Here is a 20,110-nt window from a genome sequence, read left to right on the forward strand (position 1 = left end):
TGGGGGCGGGGCTTATCCTGAAGTGACATCACAACAGGCTGCAAACCTGAACAGCTCATTCAGAGAAACACTTTCTGATCTATGGACCATGGAAACAAACATGGATGTGTTTTTTCCTCATATTTTGTGGTTCTTTTAACTCACTGGAGACACATAATTATGTTTTTTTTTAAAAACTAGATTTTGCAAGGACACAAAAAACATCACAAATTGTAATCTTGCATAGGGGGCTTCATGATTTTTCTTTCAGAACTTTTATTTAGATCAAAAAAAGTCTTGTAAAACACAATACAGTATTTGAGCCAACTTTTAGAAAATAGTACAAACTGTAATTGATTCAGTATTGTCAAATATAAAAATATGCAGGAACCTAATAAAGAGAAGTCATTTCAAAGAGTACCTGTGACGGAAGTAAAAATGAGCAAACTCCTTAAGTGTAAGTGATCCGGAGAAATGAAATCTAATTATTATCATCTGTTTTTTTTTTAATTAATATTACTATACAGTTGTAAAGTAATAATAAACTGTAGCTTTATTCTATTGTAAAATGATCAAATCCATATAATTTCCAGTTTAATAAGACAGTAAATGTTTCTTTCCTTTGAAAGCAGCAGAAATATCTGACTGTAAATAAGAATGAATGTCTGGATTCATGCAAATTCAAAACATGTGAAATTAAATTCTCAATGAGCAGCATCTGTTTGTTTTTGACATGACAACCTCCAAGAGTGCAAGTTGAACCTCACTGCTGCTGTTTTTACCTCATGCAGTACTAAAGTATAGCAACGTTACATGTGTTACTTGGGAAAGGCATCACAGTTGTCTAGTTCTGTTTGTGATCTTCCAGCTAATCAGAATCGCAAATTTTTAGTGGCCGTAAATGAAATTACAAGCTTGTTAGAAACACATTTGCAGGACGAACCACAGCTGAATGATATACAGAAAAAGAAGCATAAATTCAGACATTCCCATTCATGTTGAACACATCCCAGTCAAAAAAGCCGCCATCAGAGGGTTTGTTGGAGGTGGGGGACGCTGACTGTGGAGGGCCTGTAGTTCCAGCAGGAGTGTGGAGGGAGTTTACAGGGACGGGGTGCCCATGAAGGGGGAGGGTGGAGTGGGGCAACCCGCCATGTTCCCTCCCATCATGATCCCTGGCTGAGGGGTCACTGCACTGAGAGTCTGAGCTTGACTACCTGCAGGGGGCGCTGCGACGCCTGGTGGTGCCCACGCTGACATACTGCCGGGATATGGTTGGGCCCACTGGTTTCCCAGAGGCCCCTGCTGGGCCCAGGGCACAGTGGTGGGAGAGTATTGGGGGGAGACGTATGGAGAGCCCCCCACTGGCTGTGTTTGGAAAATGGAGAGAATCTGAGAGTTGGAGAGCATCGGCTGGGGAGACTCTGAGAGAAAACAAGACGATAAATGAAATAAAGTGAGTCTTTACATCTGAAACTACAAAAAAAATCCAACTTTTAAGCACCTTGTTGCCCAAATAATGGCATCCTCTATTATGTTTTTGAAAGAAACATGATTTTGCACTAAAATATACTTTGAAAGAGCCAAAAAGTCCAGGAGACTCAACTTAACATCCCATATGTGAACATCATTCCTAGACTTACGTTTCCTTTTCACTCACTGTTGACTTTCAGTCATCTCTTGCTGTTTGAATTGGTTTGGGCACCAAAACTAAATGTCTATATCATGATGTCATTGGCACACAACCATAACTACTTGTTAGAAACTTGGTTAAGTTTAGGCACCAAAGTCATGTATTTGTGATTCGTCACAAACAGACATAATCCGCCTGAAAATGTGAGAAAGCAGTTTAGTTGTACAGGAACAGAATTTAAAGAAGACGGGGCTATGAAAAACTGCAAAACTGTACAAAGAAGAATTGGTTTTAAAAGCTATTTTTTAAACAGAGTGGCCACTCAAGTGTTTAAGCTTTTCCTTTGAAGTTAAAAGTTAAATAAACATCTAATCAAGGCATTTCATTGGAACGTATTCTCATTTTTGTTTTGGTGCCTAAAACTTTTGCCAGAAGCTATATTTGCCACAAAACAAAACCATAGCAATGAGTCTGTTAATTGTTTCGTCAATTAGAAAGTTGCTGCAACATGTCCTGCAGTTAGTTAGCTAGTTACTTGTCAGCTCCTCTAATATCATCAGATTTGTCTCCACAGTGCTGAAGAACGGTCTGACTGCGCCTCAAACATTCTGCTGTGTGGAAGAACAAAAGCACTCTGGCTTATTTGTTTGTCTTTAAATCAATCCTATTCATCTTAGGTGATGAGACTAGTATGAAGAAACAGCCTTCTTGCACATTAGTGTGGGGAACAGTGTCATTAAAACAGATAATTTGCCAAAGAAGCGAAGCAGGGCGGCCTTGATGCACAATCCAAATCTTTAGCTAAACTTTCCAATTTCAATGTGTAGTTTTCTGCTGGGTCACATTTATTCACAGTCTGCTTTTGGTGGGTTAGACTAGAGATGTGTTAACCTCACAGTGACCACAAAACTCCATCAGGTCACTCCTCATTGCACAGGAACTGTTCCAGCACAAAACTCCCTGCAACACCCCAACATGCTGTTTTCACATTTTACGCTGAATTCTCTTCAGATGAAATATAAATTATACAGTGTGTTTTATGGCTTTCGGGGTGCTGATAGGTGATTGATAAACTCAAGCTCTGGTTTTATGTTTTATGAAAAGATACAACAGTCAGATTGGTTAAATCTCATTCTTGGCAAGAAACTGAAAATAAATGAATAAAAGAAATCTAAAGGATGTGATTATTAGAATCTTAGAAGAAGCTGAAAGTGTGTTTTTTAATTTTTTTCTGACATTTCTAAAAGTAAAAATGAATCACTGGAAAAACAATGACTCAGTAACTAAGTACAAATATTAGTTACAACTCGTGCTCATGGTAATATATTTTTAAGTGTTTTTGACACATTTTTAAGTGGTTAATATGTGGTTAGGGTTGATCAAGTACAGGAGTCCTCCTCTCATCTTTTTTATTTTCTACATTTTTCTAAAGAAACTGCTTTTAGGTGTTTTTTTAATGACGGTCGTTATTTATGCCACACTCTTGTTGTTTGCCCTCATTGTCGTGTATGACAGCTGCAGTGTGTTGCGCTGTTTGAACATTATAAAATGAGGCCAAAAATCCTTTTGCATAATAAAGTTCCAAAATAAAACCACATGACTGAGGTCAGGGAATGACTTCTGCGAGGCACTCATGGTCACTGACTCTTTTACTTATTATATAAAATATCAAAACATGACTGGAACTGGACTCTTTAACAGCACCATCATGGGAATTATTGTTTGGTTTTGTGACCAGAATATGCATTTAAAAGGTCAGGAACTTACAGAGTGATCATGGGAACATATGAACATTTCTGCCTCCTGGGAAAATAGCATATTGTAAAACATCAAAGGTCACTTTCAGAGCAGATGTGGAATCAGGCTTCTACATGAATTAAGTGACCGAACTTGTTGCTGATAGTTTCAATTGATCAAGACGCATTCTAGTGTTTTTCAGAGTAGTCACCACACCTCCTTTGACCTAATAATTTTGTATAACAGTGATGAAACGTGAGAATAATGGGTTTTAATGTAAAATAGTGAGTAATCCAGTGCTGTGGGTGTTGTCAAGGTGCTGATGCTCTGACGTTTTTAAACTTATTGATTTGCATGAAAGACATCAAACAGATGGACTCTGAGCTGCAGCTCCATTTTTTGTGTCTGGTCTTGCAAATCACAATTTAATCAAGTTAAAAACACTCTCAAACCATCATCTATCATTTCAAATCACTCAAAATAAATGCTACCTCAATAAAACTACCCTCTTCTTCATTCACAATACTAAAGGTTTGTTCTGAACATTTGCTGTATACTGTAGTTTATCACAATTTATTGCAAAATGACACAAAGAAGAACGAAAACGCACAACATTTAGGAACGTTTCTGTATAATCAGCTTTGCTGTCTGTGAAAACCTCTGTCACAAAGCTGCCATCTTGTCATAAATTATGTACAACAAAAAAAGGCAAGGCCGGAGAAACCAAGCAAGAAATTGTTGTGTTTTGCCTTGAGATTTGACTAACAGGTATCACTTCCACTTAGGTTCAGTTATGTCCTAACTAGCTAGCTAACTAGCCTAACAGTATAACAAAATACTGTTTTCATCTAATAGCTTGAAGAAATGTTCTTTGGGGGGCTGTTTACCCAACTCTGGTTTAAATCTGAGCTGTTTAAAACTCATCAACTTAAATCTTCTGAGGTCAACTTTGGCACTTGAAGGTAAGTTTTAGTGTTTGTTTTTTTTAATGACAATATTGTATTTTATTTCTGTATCTTTATATTTGTGCCATTTGAGTTCTGATTTGTAAACCCCTTGCTCTTTAAGGCACAAGGTTATCATCTCATCCTTTGTGTTTTTATGTATGTTGTGATTTTGTAATTGGTAAGTTGCATTAAATGTCGTCATTTCTGCCCTGCTGCACTGTGAGCTCAGCAAGACAATTTGTTTTAATGGCAGTAAAGTTAACTCAACTCAGCTGTTTTAGGAAGACAATCTGATTGACTTGGCTTAGCATAAAAAAAACAACATAATCAATGTATTGTCTTTGTCCAGCATCAGCACTAACCTGGTTCGCTGATCTCTTGGGATGCCGGAGGCTCCAACATCTGGGTGGGGACTATCGGCTCCTTCATCGGGGGGGCAAACACTTCCATCAGCTCATTCGTGGAGGAGGTCTACAGAGAGAAAAACAAGCGGATGCATTTCAATTTTTAATCTACAATTTAGCCAGTAGTAAGGTGCTATTCTTGTGGCAGGAGCTTAATTATTGTGCTCCCATTGAAACTGACTGGATAACAGCATGAATGACAAATTTTAAATATGTACAAACAATATATGGAAATCTAATTTAAATACAAATACTGTCACTCAAATTTATTAGCATAGTTCCTGATCTTAGCAGACGAACTTCATTTATCTTCATGAAACATGCACATGATGAATATATGTTTTGTTCTACCTGGTCTGATGGCTCTGGTGGAGTTTCTGGTCGTGGACTGAACACACTCTCAGGATCCAGTTCCTTAAACATAACAGGTGACACTTGACTTCCACCACTCATCAAAAAAAGAACAACATATACAATGATGATCCTCAACAAAGCAAGTTTCCTAAAGATTTCTTCAACATTTATGATTAAAAATGAGCCTCTTTATTCTTCTTTTATTACCTCGGCCGGAGTGGCTAAACCCTCATTTATAACCAGCAAGGGAATGTTCTGTAAAAAGAAACAAACAGATTAGACAGCAAATAAACAAACAAGTAAACAAGCCAAAACCCGACTGACAAAGACTCATGAAGGTTTCTCTGACTTGTTTTGGTGTCTCTACAGGTTCCTGTGGCGTCTCCACAGGTTTCTGTGGCGTCTCCTGGTCTACACTCTGACAAATCTCCATGATGTCAATCAGGACCGGAGCCGCCTGAAAGACACAAATAAAGCATCACACTGAACATGAAACACACTAAGTGCAGAGCGACACAATGACAGCCACGATTTTATATTAGACTGACTTTACAGTATAGTAAGGGTCTTTCAGCTCCACTCTCCATGTTTAAGTTGAACTCAGAGACACTGGACTTGTTCCCTCTCTGACTTTACAGTTTGTGCTCCATCCAGCAGCTAAACACTGAAGTAATAAATCTACACATCCACGAAACATGGTGGTTGTTCAGCATTTCACGGCATGTTGTTGCTGCTGGAAATAAACAGAAGCTTTCTAAACTTTTCCTGCCACAGCAGATCTGCACCGACTCTCCTCTCCACAGATATTAGCTTTGAGAAAATACTAAAGCCCAACACAAAATATAGGATGTAATTACAGGAAGTGTGTGCAGGGTTTTTCTTCTCTAAGGCAGTCACACAACTGATTATGTGTTAAAAAAAAAAGCCAAGTGCCATAATGCACGCATGCACAGGGAGAACATGCAAACTCCATGCAGAAAGATCCCAGGCCCACCCAGGGATTTGAACCAGGGATCTTCTTGCTGCAAGGTGAAAGTGCTAACCACTACTCCACTGTGCAGCCCGTTCATAAAAGGTAAATACGGGAAGATAATGTGAAGTATGGCCAATGAATCATTATTAATATGAACTGAGAGCACCACTCATATGCTATTAAGGCACAAACAACCGATGAGATTCCACTCAAGTAGTGTGTGCTGTTACCAGGGAGGCCATCCTGATGTAGAAGAGCATGGAGACGTCTGTATACTGGTAGATGTAGGCCAGCGCTCTGGGGTCAGACTCATCTTTTGTCAAATAATTGATCTTACTCTTCTCGTGGTCGTGAACAACAGCCTGAAAATGGTAGAATGAGGAGAATTTTAGCTTTAAATAATGTTGCACCGTATCTATGGAGCTGGAGTAGATTGTGGTTCTGTGTCTTTTGTCCTTCACCATTATGATTATTGAGTCTTGAAGTTGATTATAAGTCCTATAAATATCGGTTTGGATGAATTTGCAGAGCTCGAACTTGCTGGATGTGACAGGAGAACACAGAAGTGTTCAGTGAAAGCAAAAGTCTGCAGTGTTTGAGAGCGTTCCTGCGTTACTACATCCAGCAACTGATTTAGAAATGGGAGCAAAACGGAGAAAGATGTGAAACCAAACCTTTAAACACCAACTTCCACAAAAAGTGCTGCATTAATATCATATGGGGAGCACTGCTTCCCCTTTCGGTTCACCAGCACTTTTAAAAAATGTGTCACAGAGTTTTATTAGAAGAAAAACACATTGAATTACATGATGCTATTTACTTTATATTAGATTACATTAGTGGACTAAACCAGCTCTGTACGGTGGAGGAATATCAGTTTCACCTCCCAAAGAAATCCTAAGAATTGTCCAACTCTGGATAAAAGAAAAAGAACAGGACACACTCTGGCATTGATCCAGGCAGGAAAGTGTTTACTTATAAACCACAGTGGTTGTTGTGTTTACACACAATGATCAGAAACTTTAGAAGCTTACGGACCGTCTGAGGGAGGCGCTACAACTTCAGGATGGCACAATGAGGACAGAGGAAGCTGAGACTCACCCCGGTCTTCTCATCCACTATTTTCAAGCCGCCGTAGGAAATTTTCAGCAAAACTCTCTGCTTGTGTTTCCCCTGTTTCCTAGCTGCTTCCTCCAAGCCCTTCAACACACACACACAGAAATATGAAGCAACCATGAAATTAAAGCCGTTTCATTCTAGGAAGCAGCTGAAATATGTCAAAGCAGCTCTTGTGGGACCAGATGGGATGAAAACATCTGGTTGGTTTAAAGAAGGAGCAGAGTCAGAAGAGCAGAGTTCACAGTGAGGTGAAACAAAGCAGCCATATCCGAAACTGCAATTCTTGTTATACTGATGACAATTCATGAGCATTTCGGTCACATTTTTCAATCTTTCATGTAGCGTTTGATGGAACAGATGATCACTAGTGACACAGTCTACCATCCTGTATCTCTCATGTGCAACTACAGTGTCCGTAGACAGCAGAACTGTAGCTTAATACAGACTACAGACCTGTTACTGTACTTGCCGTGAATATGACTTTCAACAAGGCTTTTCTTTATCTTTAGCTGTTGCTGTGTTGTTTTGTCCTGGCAAGAGGACCAATAAAGTTAGTCCAACACCTAATCTTTACTGTACTCCTCCATTTTAAAAATGACAGCTGGTCTAATTGTGTGGTGTTGTTTAAGGTGGCAATCATGTTACCGTTTATTCAGTTTCCAATAAAAACTCCTGTCATACACAAAATGTGGAATATTCATATAAATATAACACTTACAGTGGTCATGAATTCATGCTGATGTTGTTTAATGTTTAACCCTCGTGTTGTCCTGCGGGTCAGAATTGACCCGTTTGAAAGTTGAAAATGTGGAAAAAAGAAATATTTTCACAGTGAAACTTCTGATGTCCACATTTTTAACATTTTTGGGAAATCTTTGAAGATTTTTTGGTGGAAAAAAAGAAATGTTAAAAGTGTTTCTTAGTAACAGTCACATAAAAATCTTTTTTTGTGGATGTTCTTAAAGAAAATATTAGAAATTTTACTGATATGTATGCAATCACTTTAGATATTTTTAGTATTCTTTGGGAAGATTTTTACTCATTTTATTAAAATATTTACAAGAATTTTCTTACCAAATTTGGGGGATTTTTTTAAAAATAAAACTTTTAAGGTAAACTTTTAAGGAATTATTGGAGTTTTCTACCTGAAAGTTTTGCAAATTTTCAGAAATTTGGGGAATTTTTTGGCTGAATTTTTGGATTTTTTTCCGACAAGGAAACAATATCTTTTGTGCCTGTAAATGAGAAAAACAGGAGGGTTAAAAAAACTCTAATTCTAATTCTTTCAAAGACATGGCTGACCTCCCTCTGAGAAGTCTTCAGCCCCTGTGGATGATGCTGGTGATGATTTGCCATTTATTTGTTTAATTTGTCTCCATTTAAAGCCGTTTCAAATTCCTAGATAACAAACTCTCAGTGGATCAGGAAAAGTCCTGTGAGATTAGAGGCTCTGAAGTCACATTGACATGTCAGGAGTCAGCAGGATGTCAGAAGTATTTGGAGTCGGTTTTCCGCCGCAGGAATTTTCCCACAACTGCATTTTGAACTGCAGGAACCAAATTGCTCACCAAAGCGCCAATTCTAGGGAAAAGTAGCAATGATTCAGGTAAATGTTTTGATGGAAGCAATCAGTGTTCAACAAGGGTCATTTCTGGCTGTTGCTGGTATTATCTCATCATTTTTTTCTCATTTTTTATTGAAATACTCCAAGCTGGCAGCTGTTTATCTGCCGTTTATGTGATTTGTTTATGTTTAAGAACAAAACTTTAACCCTGAAGACCAGCTGTAGAAACCTTTAAAGACCGACAAACCGCTCATAAATGTTCTTTCCATCAGCTTTCATTGATTTATAGTGTTTGACAGCCTTGAAGGGGCAACACTGAACATCTATACGTTAATAACTGGAGCTCTGTCATCCTGCAAGAATGCTAGGTTCACATGTTTCTTTTTTACCAGAAAAACACGGAGGGCAACCAGCAGCTTTTTATGCATCGTTTATAAAGAGCAATTTGCAACAAAAAGGCCAAAAAAGGAGGAAGGGAGTGAAGAGAAAACTTAGTGACAAACTACAAGCAGCAGAAACTGGATCTAAGACTTAAGACTGGAATCTTTCAGCATCATCCACTGTAGGATTTTATCTGCTGTCAGTGCCGACTGGTCCACACCTGCTCCAGCTTGATCCAATAAGTTGTTACAATCAGTTAGAGAACTCCCAAATGGATAAGTAAAGGTTATTGTTCACATTAACAACCCAGGCATGATGATCTTTGTTTACAGACTATGGAAACAGATGATGTATTGCATTCTTTCTAACAACCAGCAGGGGGCGACATCATTGGCTGCAAAAACAAATCATATAGAAGTCTGTGAGGAAACTCGTTCAACATTTTTTAACTTCATTAAACATTTTCTGACAAGTTTATGGTCTCATTTGCTAATTTCAAATCTCCCTAAATCAGGAATGATGTTCATTTGGTGAATTACGCTCCCGTTTAGAGTCAAAATAAAAGACATAGCTGGTTATGTTTTATGGAGGGGCTACCTTGTGACTAGCTTTTGACTGCTTTTGATAACACAGCATTTCACTGTGACAGCTGGAATGTAATATTGAGCCACTTCAGGCAATAAACTCGACTGATGACAAATCTGAATTCCACTTGTCATTTGATATCAGACATCTGGCATTTATCTTTAATTTCCTCTCGGGTCAAATGACCACTGAGATCAGTTTCACAGAAATTGAATCTGCTTTAATTAAAAGTAGACTGAGGTGAGCATATTTTGGCGGTGGAAGACAGACTACCTTCAGTTTCATCATGGACTCATAGCACATCTTCTCCCCCTGGACGTCCGGTACCGTGTCCATCCCGATCAGCTTGGCCTTGTAGCGAACCCCGTCTCCATGGAAACGGGATGTGATGTAGCTGGGTGCTATGATAGCTCCTGGGAAACAACGAAAGGAGAAAAAGGGTCGAACTATGAGGACAAATCTGTGTGACAGCAAGGAAATGTGTGTATATTTGGGTTGATTAGTTTGTCTTCATGCCATAATTGAATTAAAGTACAATTTATGTTTTTAAGCTTTAAATATGTTTGCACAACTTTTATTGTTATGCCTTTGTTTGCGTGTCTGTATTTGCACAGCGTGCAGTGTGTTTTGTGTTTTAATACGAGTAAATATTTGTGTTGATGTTTCTAAAGGACACGTCAGCACAAGCATGTGTGTGTTTATATGTGTTTTCTGTGTGTAAGCAAATTGCAGAACGAGTGTATCACTGATCCTTAGTCAATGTTTCATCTCATTTCCTGGAATGACGGTAATTCAGTGATTATGGAAATGTCTGTGTGTTATTGTAGCAAAGGTCGCCTCTTAAACAGCTTCACTAGCATCATGCAGCAGTTTACTGGCTTTCAGTCACTGTTTAGTTTAACAGTGAGCACAAATACAAGTCTGTGTTAGATAATCCAGCACACAACGAGCTAGCATTGTACAGTAACAAGCTAAACATCCACTGAACATCTGAAAAAGGTCCTCAGATGTGGGTCAGGGCAGATATTCATTACCATAAACATGTAGGGTATTTGGTTATGTTTGCATACTTTATTATCAAAGGATTATTCTTTTTAATCATACATGCTTTTTAGAAAATTATTTAATCTTGCAAATAACCATACATATGCAAAAAAAAGCAGAAAAAGTACATAAATAAAATTAAAACTATAAAAGGTACATTGTATGTTAGATAGGCAAGTTAGAGATGTGAGCACCGTACAGACGTTTTAACTACACACGTGGACAAAATTGTTGGTACCCCTCAGTTAAAGAAGGAAAAACCCACAATTCTCACTGAAATCACTTGAAACTCACAAAAGTAACAATAAATAAAAATTTATTGAAAATTAAATAATCAAAATCAGCCATCACTTTTGAATTGTTGATTAACATAATTATTTAAAAAAACAAACTAATGAAATAGGGCTGGACAAAAATGATGGTACCCATAACTTAATATTTTGTTGCACAACCTTTTGAGGCAATCACTGCAATTAAGCGATTTCTGTATTTGTCAATGAGCGTTCTGCAGCTGTCAACAGGTATTTTGGCCCACTCCTCATGAGCAAACAGCTCCAGTTGTCTCAGGTTTGATGGGTGTCTTCTCCAAATGGCATGTTTCAGCTCCTTCCACATATGTTCAATGGGATTCAGATCTGGGCTCATAGAAGGCCACTTTAGAATAGTCCAACGCTTTTCTCTCAGCCATTCTTGGGTGTTTTTGGCTGTGTGTTTTGGATGGTTGTCCTGTTGGAAGACCCATGACCTGCGACTGAGACCAAGCTTTCTGACACTAGGCAGCACATTTCTCTCCAGAATGCCTTGATAGTCTTCAGATTTTTTGCAAATTCCAGTCTGGCTTTTTTATGAGTTTTTTTCAGCAGTGGTGTCCTCCTTGGTCGTCTCCCATGAAGTCCACTTTGGCTCAAACAACGACGAATGGTGCGATCTGACACTGATGTACCTTGGCCTTGGAGTTCACCTTTAATTTCTTTGGAGGTTGCTCTGGGCTCTTTGGATACAATTCCAACGATCCGTCTCTTCAATTTGTCATCAATTTTCCTCTTGCGGCCACGTCCAGGGAGGTTGGCTACTGTCCCGTGGGTCTTGAACTTCTGAATAATATGAGCCACTGTTGTCACAGGAACTTCAAGCTGTTTAGAGATGGTCTTATAGCCTTTACCTTTAAGATGTTTGTCTATAATTTTTTTTCGGATGTCCTGGGACAATTCTCTCCTTCGCTTTCTGTTGTCCATGTTCAGTGTGGTACACACCTTTTCACCAAACAGCAGGGTGACTACTTGTCTCCCTTTAAATAGGCAGACTGACTGATTATGAGTTTGGAAACACCTGTGATGTCAATTAAATGACACACCTGAGTTAATCATGTCACTCTGGTCAAATAGTTTTCAATCTTTTATAGAGGTACCATCATTTTTGTCCAGGCCTGTTTCATTAGTTTGTTTTTTTAAATAATTATGTTAATCAACAATTCAAAAGTAATGGCTGATTTTGATTATTTAATTTTCAATAAATTTTTATTTGTTACTTTTGTGAGTTTCAAGTGATTTCAGTGAGAATTGTGGGTTTTTCCTTCTTTAACTGAGGGGTACCAACAATTTTGTCCACGTGTGTATATTGAACCATCTTATTTACAGTTGTTACTTTTTGAATCTTGTAACAAATTCCTTGTACCAGCCTGGCTGAACATGACCAACATATTTTACAGAAAAACTGAATGGTAATAAAACAAAACTTAAAACAGGAAATCACATTTATGCAATAGAAATACAGAAACTTTGAAAATGTTGAATATATGAAGGTATTAGTCAAATTAAAAACAACTGCATTTACAAAAATGAAAGTAAACCAGTTTTTTAAACTGGATACATGGAACTAATTGGCGAGCGGAGCGGATGAATACGTCGTCACGCCGCGCTATAAGAGGAAGACTGTTTTGTTTTCATGCAGTGCTTGTATCTCCTAGATTGTGATTTTACCACTATGTTAAACACAGAGGACATGTAGAGAGTATGAGTTTTTGACTTACACCAAAAAACAAACAGGGATACAAGTGATTCAAACATAAAAGGATGCAAGCGAAGATTCAAATTTTTTGCGACCCTAGATCCTGTATAGATACCTGGAGCTGTTGCTGCTTTCACTCCATGGTGGATCTTTAATACTTCAGACTACAATAGTCAGACTAAATAGCACCTGATAAGATTGTGGGAAGTCAGGTGAGTATAAAATCATAAAGATTTGCCTTAACTTGGACAAGACACAATAGACTACATGTTGATCATCGACCAATCATAGCTCGCCTTTCAAAACCTGTGAAACCAGGTGCCAGGAACTGATGACTGGAAACAAGAAGGCGAACAAGGAATGATTTCAAACATATCACCTCTGTACATATAAAAGTTCTCAGCTTCACCTGGAAACAAGAGGCGTAACTCCATTGTGGTGAATATCTGTAAATTATCAAGCCTTTTGTCATTGTACACAAAAACTCAATTATTTGCCATCATTTCTTTGAAGGTGAGGAGGAAACCAGAAAAGCACCAAACAGGTGGCAGCATAGTGCTACTGTAATCTGATGACTGACTGGATCACTCCATGAATTCTCATCATTAGGTTTTCCATCAGGCCTGAACAAAATTCCCACCATTCTCCCTAGTTCCTGTTGACTTGGGTGTTTACTTTCAGATGGCCATCAAACAAATTTACATTCCTGTAATTTGAATATTCTCTGGAGAGGACCGAGCTGTCAAAACACACAACAATGAAAGCCCCGATTCATCCATGAGGACATCACACTGAATTGCTTTTTTATTTTCCTTCTAGCTTCATTGTTTACACCTCAGACAGAAGGATTTCTGCCTTCCAGGAAAATGTAACACCATTTCATTATCTGAGAAAAACGACAACATCTTGAGCACAAATGAACGCTTCGTCTGGTACAGCAAGTTCAAAAGATCTCCCCTGAACCTTGAATAAAATCAGGCAAATGGTTCAGTTTCATATTTTTCCCACAACTGAGCAAGAACTGAGGTATGTTTTCAGTGTAGTTGATTGGTCTTCCTGTCTAACAGACTGAATTACATAAAAACTCGGTGGAGACGTGAACCACGGGCTAAGGCAACATTCTAATTTTTGGTCTAACACAGATCATGGTATTGTTTTTCTTCGTTGTGTGTTTTTGGATAGATGTAAAATGCCTCTCAGCATCTCCATAGGGGATAAACTTTATCATTCTATCTTAGAAAAAGCCTGATAAGTTGTACTTTACAAATAGCCTAAGATGTTGTCATTAAGTCAAAAATAAAGCAGAAAACAAAGCAGTCCCTCAAATTTTCCACCGAAACTATGAGAAAATACCAGTGCTGAGTAGCTATGGCAGAATAAAAAGAGAGTTTGATAAGATCAGGTGGTATAAATACAGCAGTTTGACTTGGCTGAGGCAGCAGACGTCTCTAGATCCCTGACAGCTGGTCCAGACCGTCTCATGATGCCTTCACATTCCTCTCAGAGTTTCATAAGAAACAAATCTAAACGCCTAATCATTATTCTAGCCATTTTAAGCCAGCTCGAGATTGTTTTAGTGGATGTTCTCCCCCCGTAGTTATTTTTGTTGCAATTTTGATGCATGGAGATGAGCTTTATGGATGAAATCGATGACTTTAGAGACTTTAAATCAAGTGCTGTGAGTTACATAAAAAGGTTCAACAATGCTGTAGTCATGACGATTGCATATTGCACAAAAAGATTTGATATTTTGGCAGAAGAAGAAAAACACTATCTGTGAATGAATTACTGGCATGTTCAGGATCCAACTCTTTGTTCTGTAGCAAATTTCTAATATTCCCTCATTGTTAACAGACTACATCACTGTAAAATTTGCTATTTAGTTGTCCAGACAATTTTCTAGAGGACAGACTTGTCGATAAAAATAACTTTAAACTCAAAAAACAGCCTAAGCAAGAAGACAGCAGAAGATTCTGAACTGTACTTGCTCTTAAAATGCTTAGTTCAGTACTTTGTCATAAAATTGCCTCCTTCAGGTGCACTTTGGGTTTTATAGGCAAAGAATTACAAAATGAAGCGACCATATTCTCATAAAACCATCACTGCTCACAGTAGCTAATGGTTAACATCAGAGATGTGTATAAAAAGGATTATGTAAGCTGTACACTTACGTTTACACTGACAGTTTATCACTTTGTTGATAAAGTTGCTGTTTCTGCACATCTAAAAAGCGCTGCTATTTACAGCTGACTAACAGACATTTATCCAGCTGACACAAAAGCTTCTGGAGGTTGGTCGTCTAAAGTGTTTCCAGTAAGACGCCACTGTGTAACTCAACAAGTGACATCAACTGTGTGCCTTCAACAACTGGAACAGCTGGACGCCTTCCAGTGGTGAGTGAAGGGGGAACAAGGAAGAAGAACAAAACAAACAGTTTCACCTGAAAATGCAGAATTTCCCATCAGATATTAACTTAGTGTCCCAGAGCGGATTAACGGACACACTGCGTTTTATCAGAACAATTTCCAGTATTTCCATTTGGAATAAACCGTCATTTATCCGCATGAAGTTAAAATAAATGGTGGGACTTTACAGAATGAATATTCTGATGTAAAAAAAAAACAAAAAACGACAATATCTTCAGCTATTCAGCTAATAAACCAATAGTTTATATAAAGTAAAACATAGCTTGTGGACTCATATGAGGCACATTTTTTAAAAATAAATAAATAAAAGGTCCAAGTCAAGGAAGCAGAACTCAAGAAATACCCACTTTTCTTGAAATTTTATGTAATTGGGAAGAGAAGCTGATGACTTGAGATGAAAAAGTTTCAACTTGGGTGAAAAGTTTCTGTTTGCTGGGACTCTATGCACAGTCGATGTCAAATATGCAGAGTTGAGAAGAGAAAGGGAAGAAGCTGAAGTGAAATAACCGGTGAGTTCAGGGCAAATAAGAATAAGAAATAATTCGTTCTATCTGAACACATCTTTAGTCTCTTGTTTGACACTGGATCCTACATTTAATTTTTTGCCCTTTCTCTTGATTTAGCTCTGTTTTGGAGGGAACTTTTCCTAATGACGTTAGTACGATGATTCTGAACTTGGGCTTTTTTTTGAAGAGTAAACTCTAACAGTCAACAGCGGCCAAGAATTCATACCTCTTGTGCTGGAGGGAAGCCAGGTTTTGACAGAAGTTTGGGTCGGTGCAGGACAACTTCCAGCCATTTGCTCCATCGTGGCAACGTCTGTTTGGAAACTCAGGGCCAGCGATCCCGTGAAAAAATGAAGCCGTCACCTGTTGGCTGCAAAGGATCACACAGCAGCAGATGAGCAGGTAGAGAAAATCAAAGGATATTAGAATTTAGTTAAAATGCAAGAAAAAAAAGCATTAAAAGTTCTGATATTAATTTGCATCTTTGCTCTTCAAAAAGCAGCAGAGAGAATATTTGATCCATCTCACCTGCTGGGAGTCTGCCTCGGCTCTGACCCTGCACTAAGATCGCCTCAAAGCCAAACGTCTCAGCCAAAGGTCAGGCTGCAGACTTACTGGTGATATATTAACATCCGCTGGGAGGAAAAAAAGACATGGGAACGCTTTTAGAGGAGTGAAGAGGCTTCAGTAGGATGGACAGACGGCAAAGGGGGCTTTCCCTCACAAATGATAAATTTAAGGTCATGCATTTCCCTCAAGGGCAAACTTTGGGTGAATGTTTTTTTTCCTAAAAATAACAACCAAACTAAATGTGTCATGCTGCCAAAAATTCCAAGCTCGCTGAAAACCTCTGCAGGAAAGATGGTTAAAGGAAACCACAAAATAATAAATGCTGAAAAGCCCTTTAAAAAAATAAGATTTCTAAGGATTTTGAGGCATACCGCTTCATAAACACTCCAGAGAGACAGACATCTTCCAGAAATAACTGCACTTGATGATGATGTTCTGTCCTGCTTCATGTCTACCACGATAAATAGGATTGTTGATATCTTTGGGACATCAATTAAGTGAAATTTTCACAAGGATAATACAGACACGTTGATATTTAGCATATCTTATGTTTACTATTTTCATCGTACAGCAGATCTATGCTAGCATCTGTTCATTAGGACAACAGTGGCAGGTTTGATGATCAAGGTGCTTAATAATCATCTGAAGGAGACATGAATGTAGGTATTACATTTCATAGTGACCTCTATTTGTTGAGGTATTTCACTCAAAATAACTGGGGTTGAAGTCAGTGTAAGTCCTTTGCAAATCAAAAGGTCCTGCAAATTCACCTGGTAGATAAAAATGTCACTAAATTAAAAGAAAAAAAGTTGAACGGCTGCTACAGTAAATGTCACGGGATCAGCAAAGCTATCTTCTTCAGAACATGAATATTTGTATTCATTTTAATGGAAACTTGTCCAGTAGTTCAAACATTTCTGAGTAGACTCTCATGCTTTCCTATTAATAAAATTCCTTAGTTAACAATAAAAACTCTGTTCTCATGATGCAGCTTTGTATTTTATTGGATAGATCCCACAAACTACTAAATGTCATCTTGAATTTATAATGCTGGTTCTCTTTTACAGTTTTTCCTCAGTCGCTTTGGTACATTTCTTGAATCATTCTCGACATTTGTAAAACAGTAAGTGCATTTCTCAAAACAATTCGTATAAATAGTAAAACACCATGGATTACCTGCAAAAGCCAGCCTCTTGCTCAAAATCCTAAGTTCAGCTCTCAAAAGTAAATATTTGTGTCAGTGAACATGTCAGTGGCATCAGAATAACAAGTCCTTGAGTCTCTGTGTGTGGATAAGACAGATTGCTCAGTCGTGTTGTCATTGTAACAGTGTACTCTGGAGGGATGTTCTGATGTAAACTATGACTGAAATTTTGATGACAATTGCTGTAAATTGAAAGTTACACCTTAGTGTATGTGGGAGATTGATTGCAAGAGACTGGACAAGATTCACATTCACGCTTTTCCTGTTTGTGTTGTAATTCGTTGACGGACCACATCATTGAGACACAGAAGGAAAACAGCACTGCATAGTGTAGTATCTGTAATGGAAATATGCTACCATTAGGGGGGCTAGGGGCTTGGCTATTTAAAGGTACGGCTCCGGGAGCTGTGTGAGATTAATGAAGACAAGGCACACAGAAATTATGTTACTGTAATCTGTTAGAAATAACAGCAGAAAACACTTGAATGCATCAAGGCAAAACAATGATCAAAATAATAATGGAAAAACACAAAACAATAACCGAAAAGCAGAATCAGAAAATCAAACCTTCACCTGTCCTTCAATCAATTCAAATCACAATAAGCAGCTACACTTCAAACAATTTAACGTGACTATGTGCTATGGTCAGTGTCAATAACGCATCGACAGTTCTTAATTTCAGGTGAATGTTGGTCCACTGTTGCCAGTGGGGTGCTGATCAAAGTTATCAATCCATAAAACAAATCCAAACAATTCCAAACAAGGTGGAACAAATCTAACCAAGTCCTACCACACCATTGGGAAGGGATGAAGCTGTGAGGCCTCCCAATGAGTGGGGTGTTGAAGGGGTGAATCTTTCAGACTGTTCCAGTCCTTTCGAGGGTAGCTCACCATCAATTCAAATCATCCACAGGAGCCTAACCTGTTCAGCAGACAGGCTTCATTATTATCATCAGTCGCTCATCACATTTTCCATTAGTTGCTCACCAACGTTCAGAACAATGTTGGTTCAGGTGGGTGGCATCCAGAAATCCAAAAGCAGTTGAAGGCCTGTTAGCATTAGCATGAGTATTAGAAAAAGCACTAGAAATGAGATCAACCATCTTTCAGCATGCTTAGCAAGAGTTTGAACTCCCTTCCTCTTTGATGGTGTGATTTTCAGGTTTCCAGGCTTGTGAAAACCTGAATGAGTGTTGTGGGATGATCCCATTGTTCAAGTCACTGCTGTGTGTCACTGAATGAAGCTGATGTGCTTCAAACAAAGGAATGGAGTGGATTTCAGGTGGGAGAGAGACTGCTGGTGATTGCTTCAGGTGTTGTGACTGACAGTGAGGAGGTCCAGTAATAAGGAAGTGACTGACTGTGAGTGATTGTGAGTGATTGTGACTGGCAGGTGTCTGTTCATGTTGGGATTCTTGATGGCCAACAATGAACTATTACAGAGTGAACTATTGCAGAGTGAGTGCTACAATAGCACAAAGAAAAAAACAAAAACAAAAGTAGAAATGTGAACATAGGACAATCTCCTCAGGGAAAACTGTAATGTAGTGCTGTAGGAATTACAGTGTGGTCAGTGAGTTTATTTAGGGAGACACTGGCTGGCATCCAGCTGGGTAAGACCTTAAACCCACAGCATGCAGAACATGGATGAAGACAACTGGAGGCAGGAATCATGTCAACACAATATCCAGTCTAGCCTCTGTTTTTAGCATTTCTTTCATCTGTCTTTCTGGATAAATAAAGCATGTTCTCGGGGGTTACTTTCCACATTCTCGGAGAAATAAACTACAATGGTTTCAGCTGAAGGAAGAAATCACAGCTCATAAAACTCACCAACTCTAACATTTAAAGTTATATTTTCACAGTGTTACTCCTCTCTATTCTGGCCACGTCTGAATTAGCTGCGACCTCTGATCTCTCCTGTCGAGCAGTGACGTTCAGCCTGTGAGCATCTTGGGATTATGGGAAATTAATTTCCGGTTCTGGTCTCATATCAGTTTTCTATGGAATTAAGTATACAATATGGTGGGGTATATATAGGGAGTAGTAGATGAGGGATGAGTTTAGGCCTTAAACTGAAGCCAAAGACAATGTTGATGACACCACTGTGACATCATTTGGGGTATTTTCTCAGCCTGGACACTCTCCAGACTCACAGGGGGATATTATATATACATACAAGTGTTTTCACAGGCTGAGTAGTGCGACGCTCGATGAGTAAGATGCGTTTAAAGCACAACTGACTGTCCGGACTCTCAGCAGTGACTCATAACTTCTCAGGAGCTCCTTGCATCAGTTTGATGATACAATGTTTTATAGATGTTATTGAATTTAAAATATCTAATCTCTAAAATCTAAAAATGTGTCATCAATTCTTAAAACATCTCTACACTTGGAAGCATTTGATAGGAAGTAGACTCTCTTGGAGGAACTATTCTTTAAAGTGGACAACTCCTAGCAGAGTGTAAATCTGAACCTTTACTCATGTGCAGTACTTGTTACTTACAACATGTCTGCACTTCATTGTATTTTTATCACATTATAATTGCGATTGCACATTATTGCATTGATTATAGTGATCCAGATGCATTTTCTGTTTACTCCTGCCTTTTTATTGTGCAAAGCAAAGAGAGGAAACCTTAGAAATCTCAGTCACAGTGCTTTCTCGCCAGCCGCC

At 38.5% G+C, this 20,110-nt stretch overlaps 1 protein-coding gene across 1 annotated transcript; it reads right to left on the bottom strand.

The window, feature by feature from the left end:
* Positions 1–210: 210 nt before the first annotated feature.
* Positions 211–18,827, bottom strand: LOC110950099 (disabled homolog 1-like). Its single transcript, XM_022192502.2, has 10 exons — positions 16,188–18,827; positions 15,886–16,029; positions 9,950–10,089; positions 7,129–7,227; positions 6,258–6,389; positions 5,404–5,511; positions 5,262–5,309; positions 5,052–5,114; positions 4,659–4,767; positions 211–1,403 (listed from the first exon to the last, which is right to left on the bottom strand). The coding sequence occupies exons 2-10, from the start codon at positions 15,959–15,961 to the stop codon at positions 1,081–1,083; spliced, it is 1,098 nt and encodes a 365-aa protein (XP_022048194.2). The 5' UTR covers positions 15,962–16,029; positions 16,188–18,827; the 3' UTR covers positions 211–1,080.
* Positions 18,828–20,110: the final 1,283 nt, after the last annotated feature.

Source organism: Acanthochromis polyacanthus, chromosome 4 (genome assembly GCF_021347895.1).
Source record: "Acanthochromis polyacanthus isolate Apoly-LR-REF ecotype Palm Island chromosome 4, KAUST_Apoly_ChrSc, whole genome shotgun sequence".
Classification (NCBI taxonomy): domain Eukaryota; kingdom Metazoa; phylum Chordata; class Actinopteri; family Pomacentridae; genus Acanthochromis; species Acanthochromis polyacanthus.

Bases quoted from the DNA above. Each gene is read 5' to 3' on its own strand.
- LOC110950099 (XM_022192502.2), bottom strand. From the start codon at position 15,961: ATGGAGCAAATGGCTGGAAGTTGTCCTGCACCGACCCAAACTTCTGTC. The intron at 7,228-9,949 runs GTAGTCTGTCTT...TGTGTGTTGAAG, and splicing joins AGTCCATGATGAAACTGAAG to GGCTTGGAGGAAGCAGCTAG. The intron at 5,512-6,257 runs GTAACAGCACAC...TGTGTCTTTCAG, and splicing joins ACATCAGGATGGCCTCCCTG to GCGGCTCCGGTCCTGATTGA.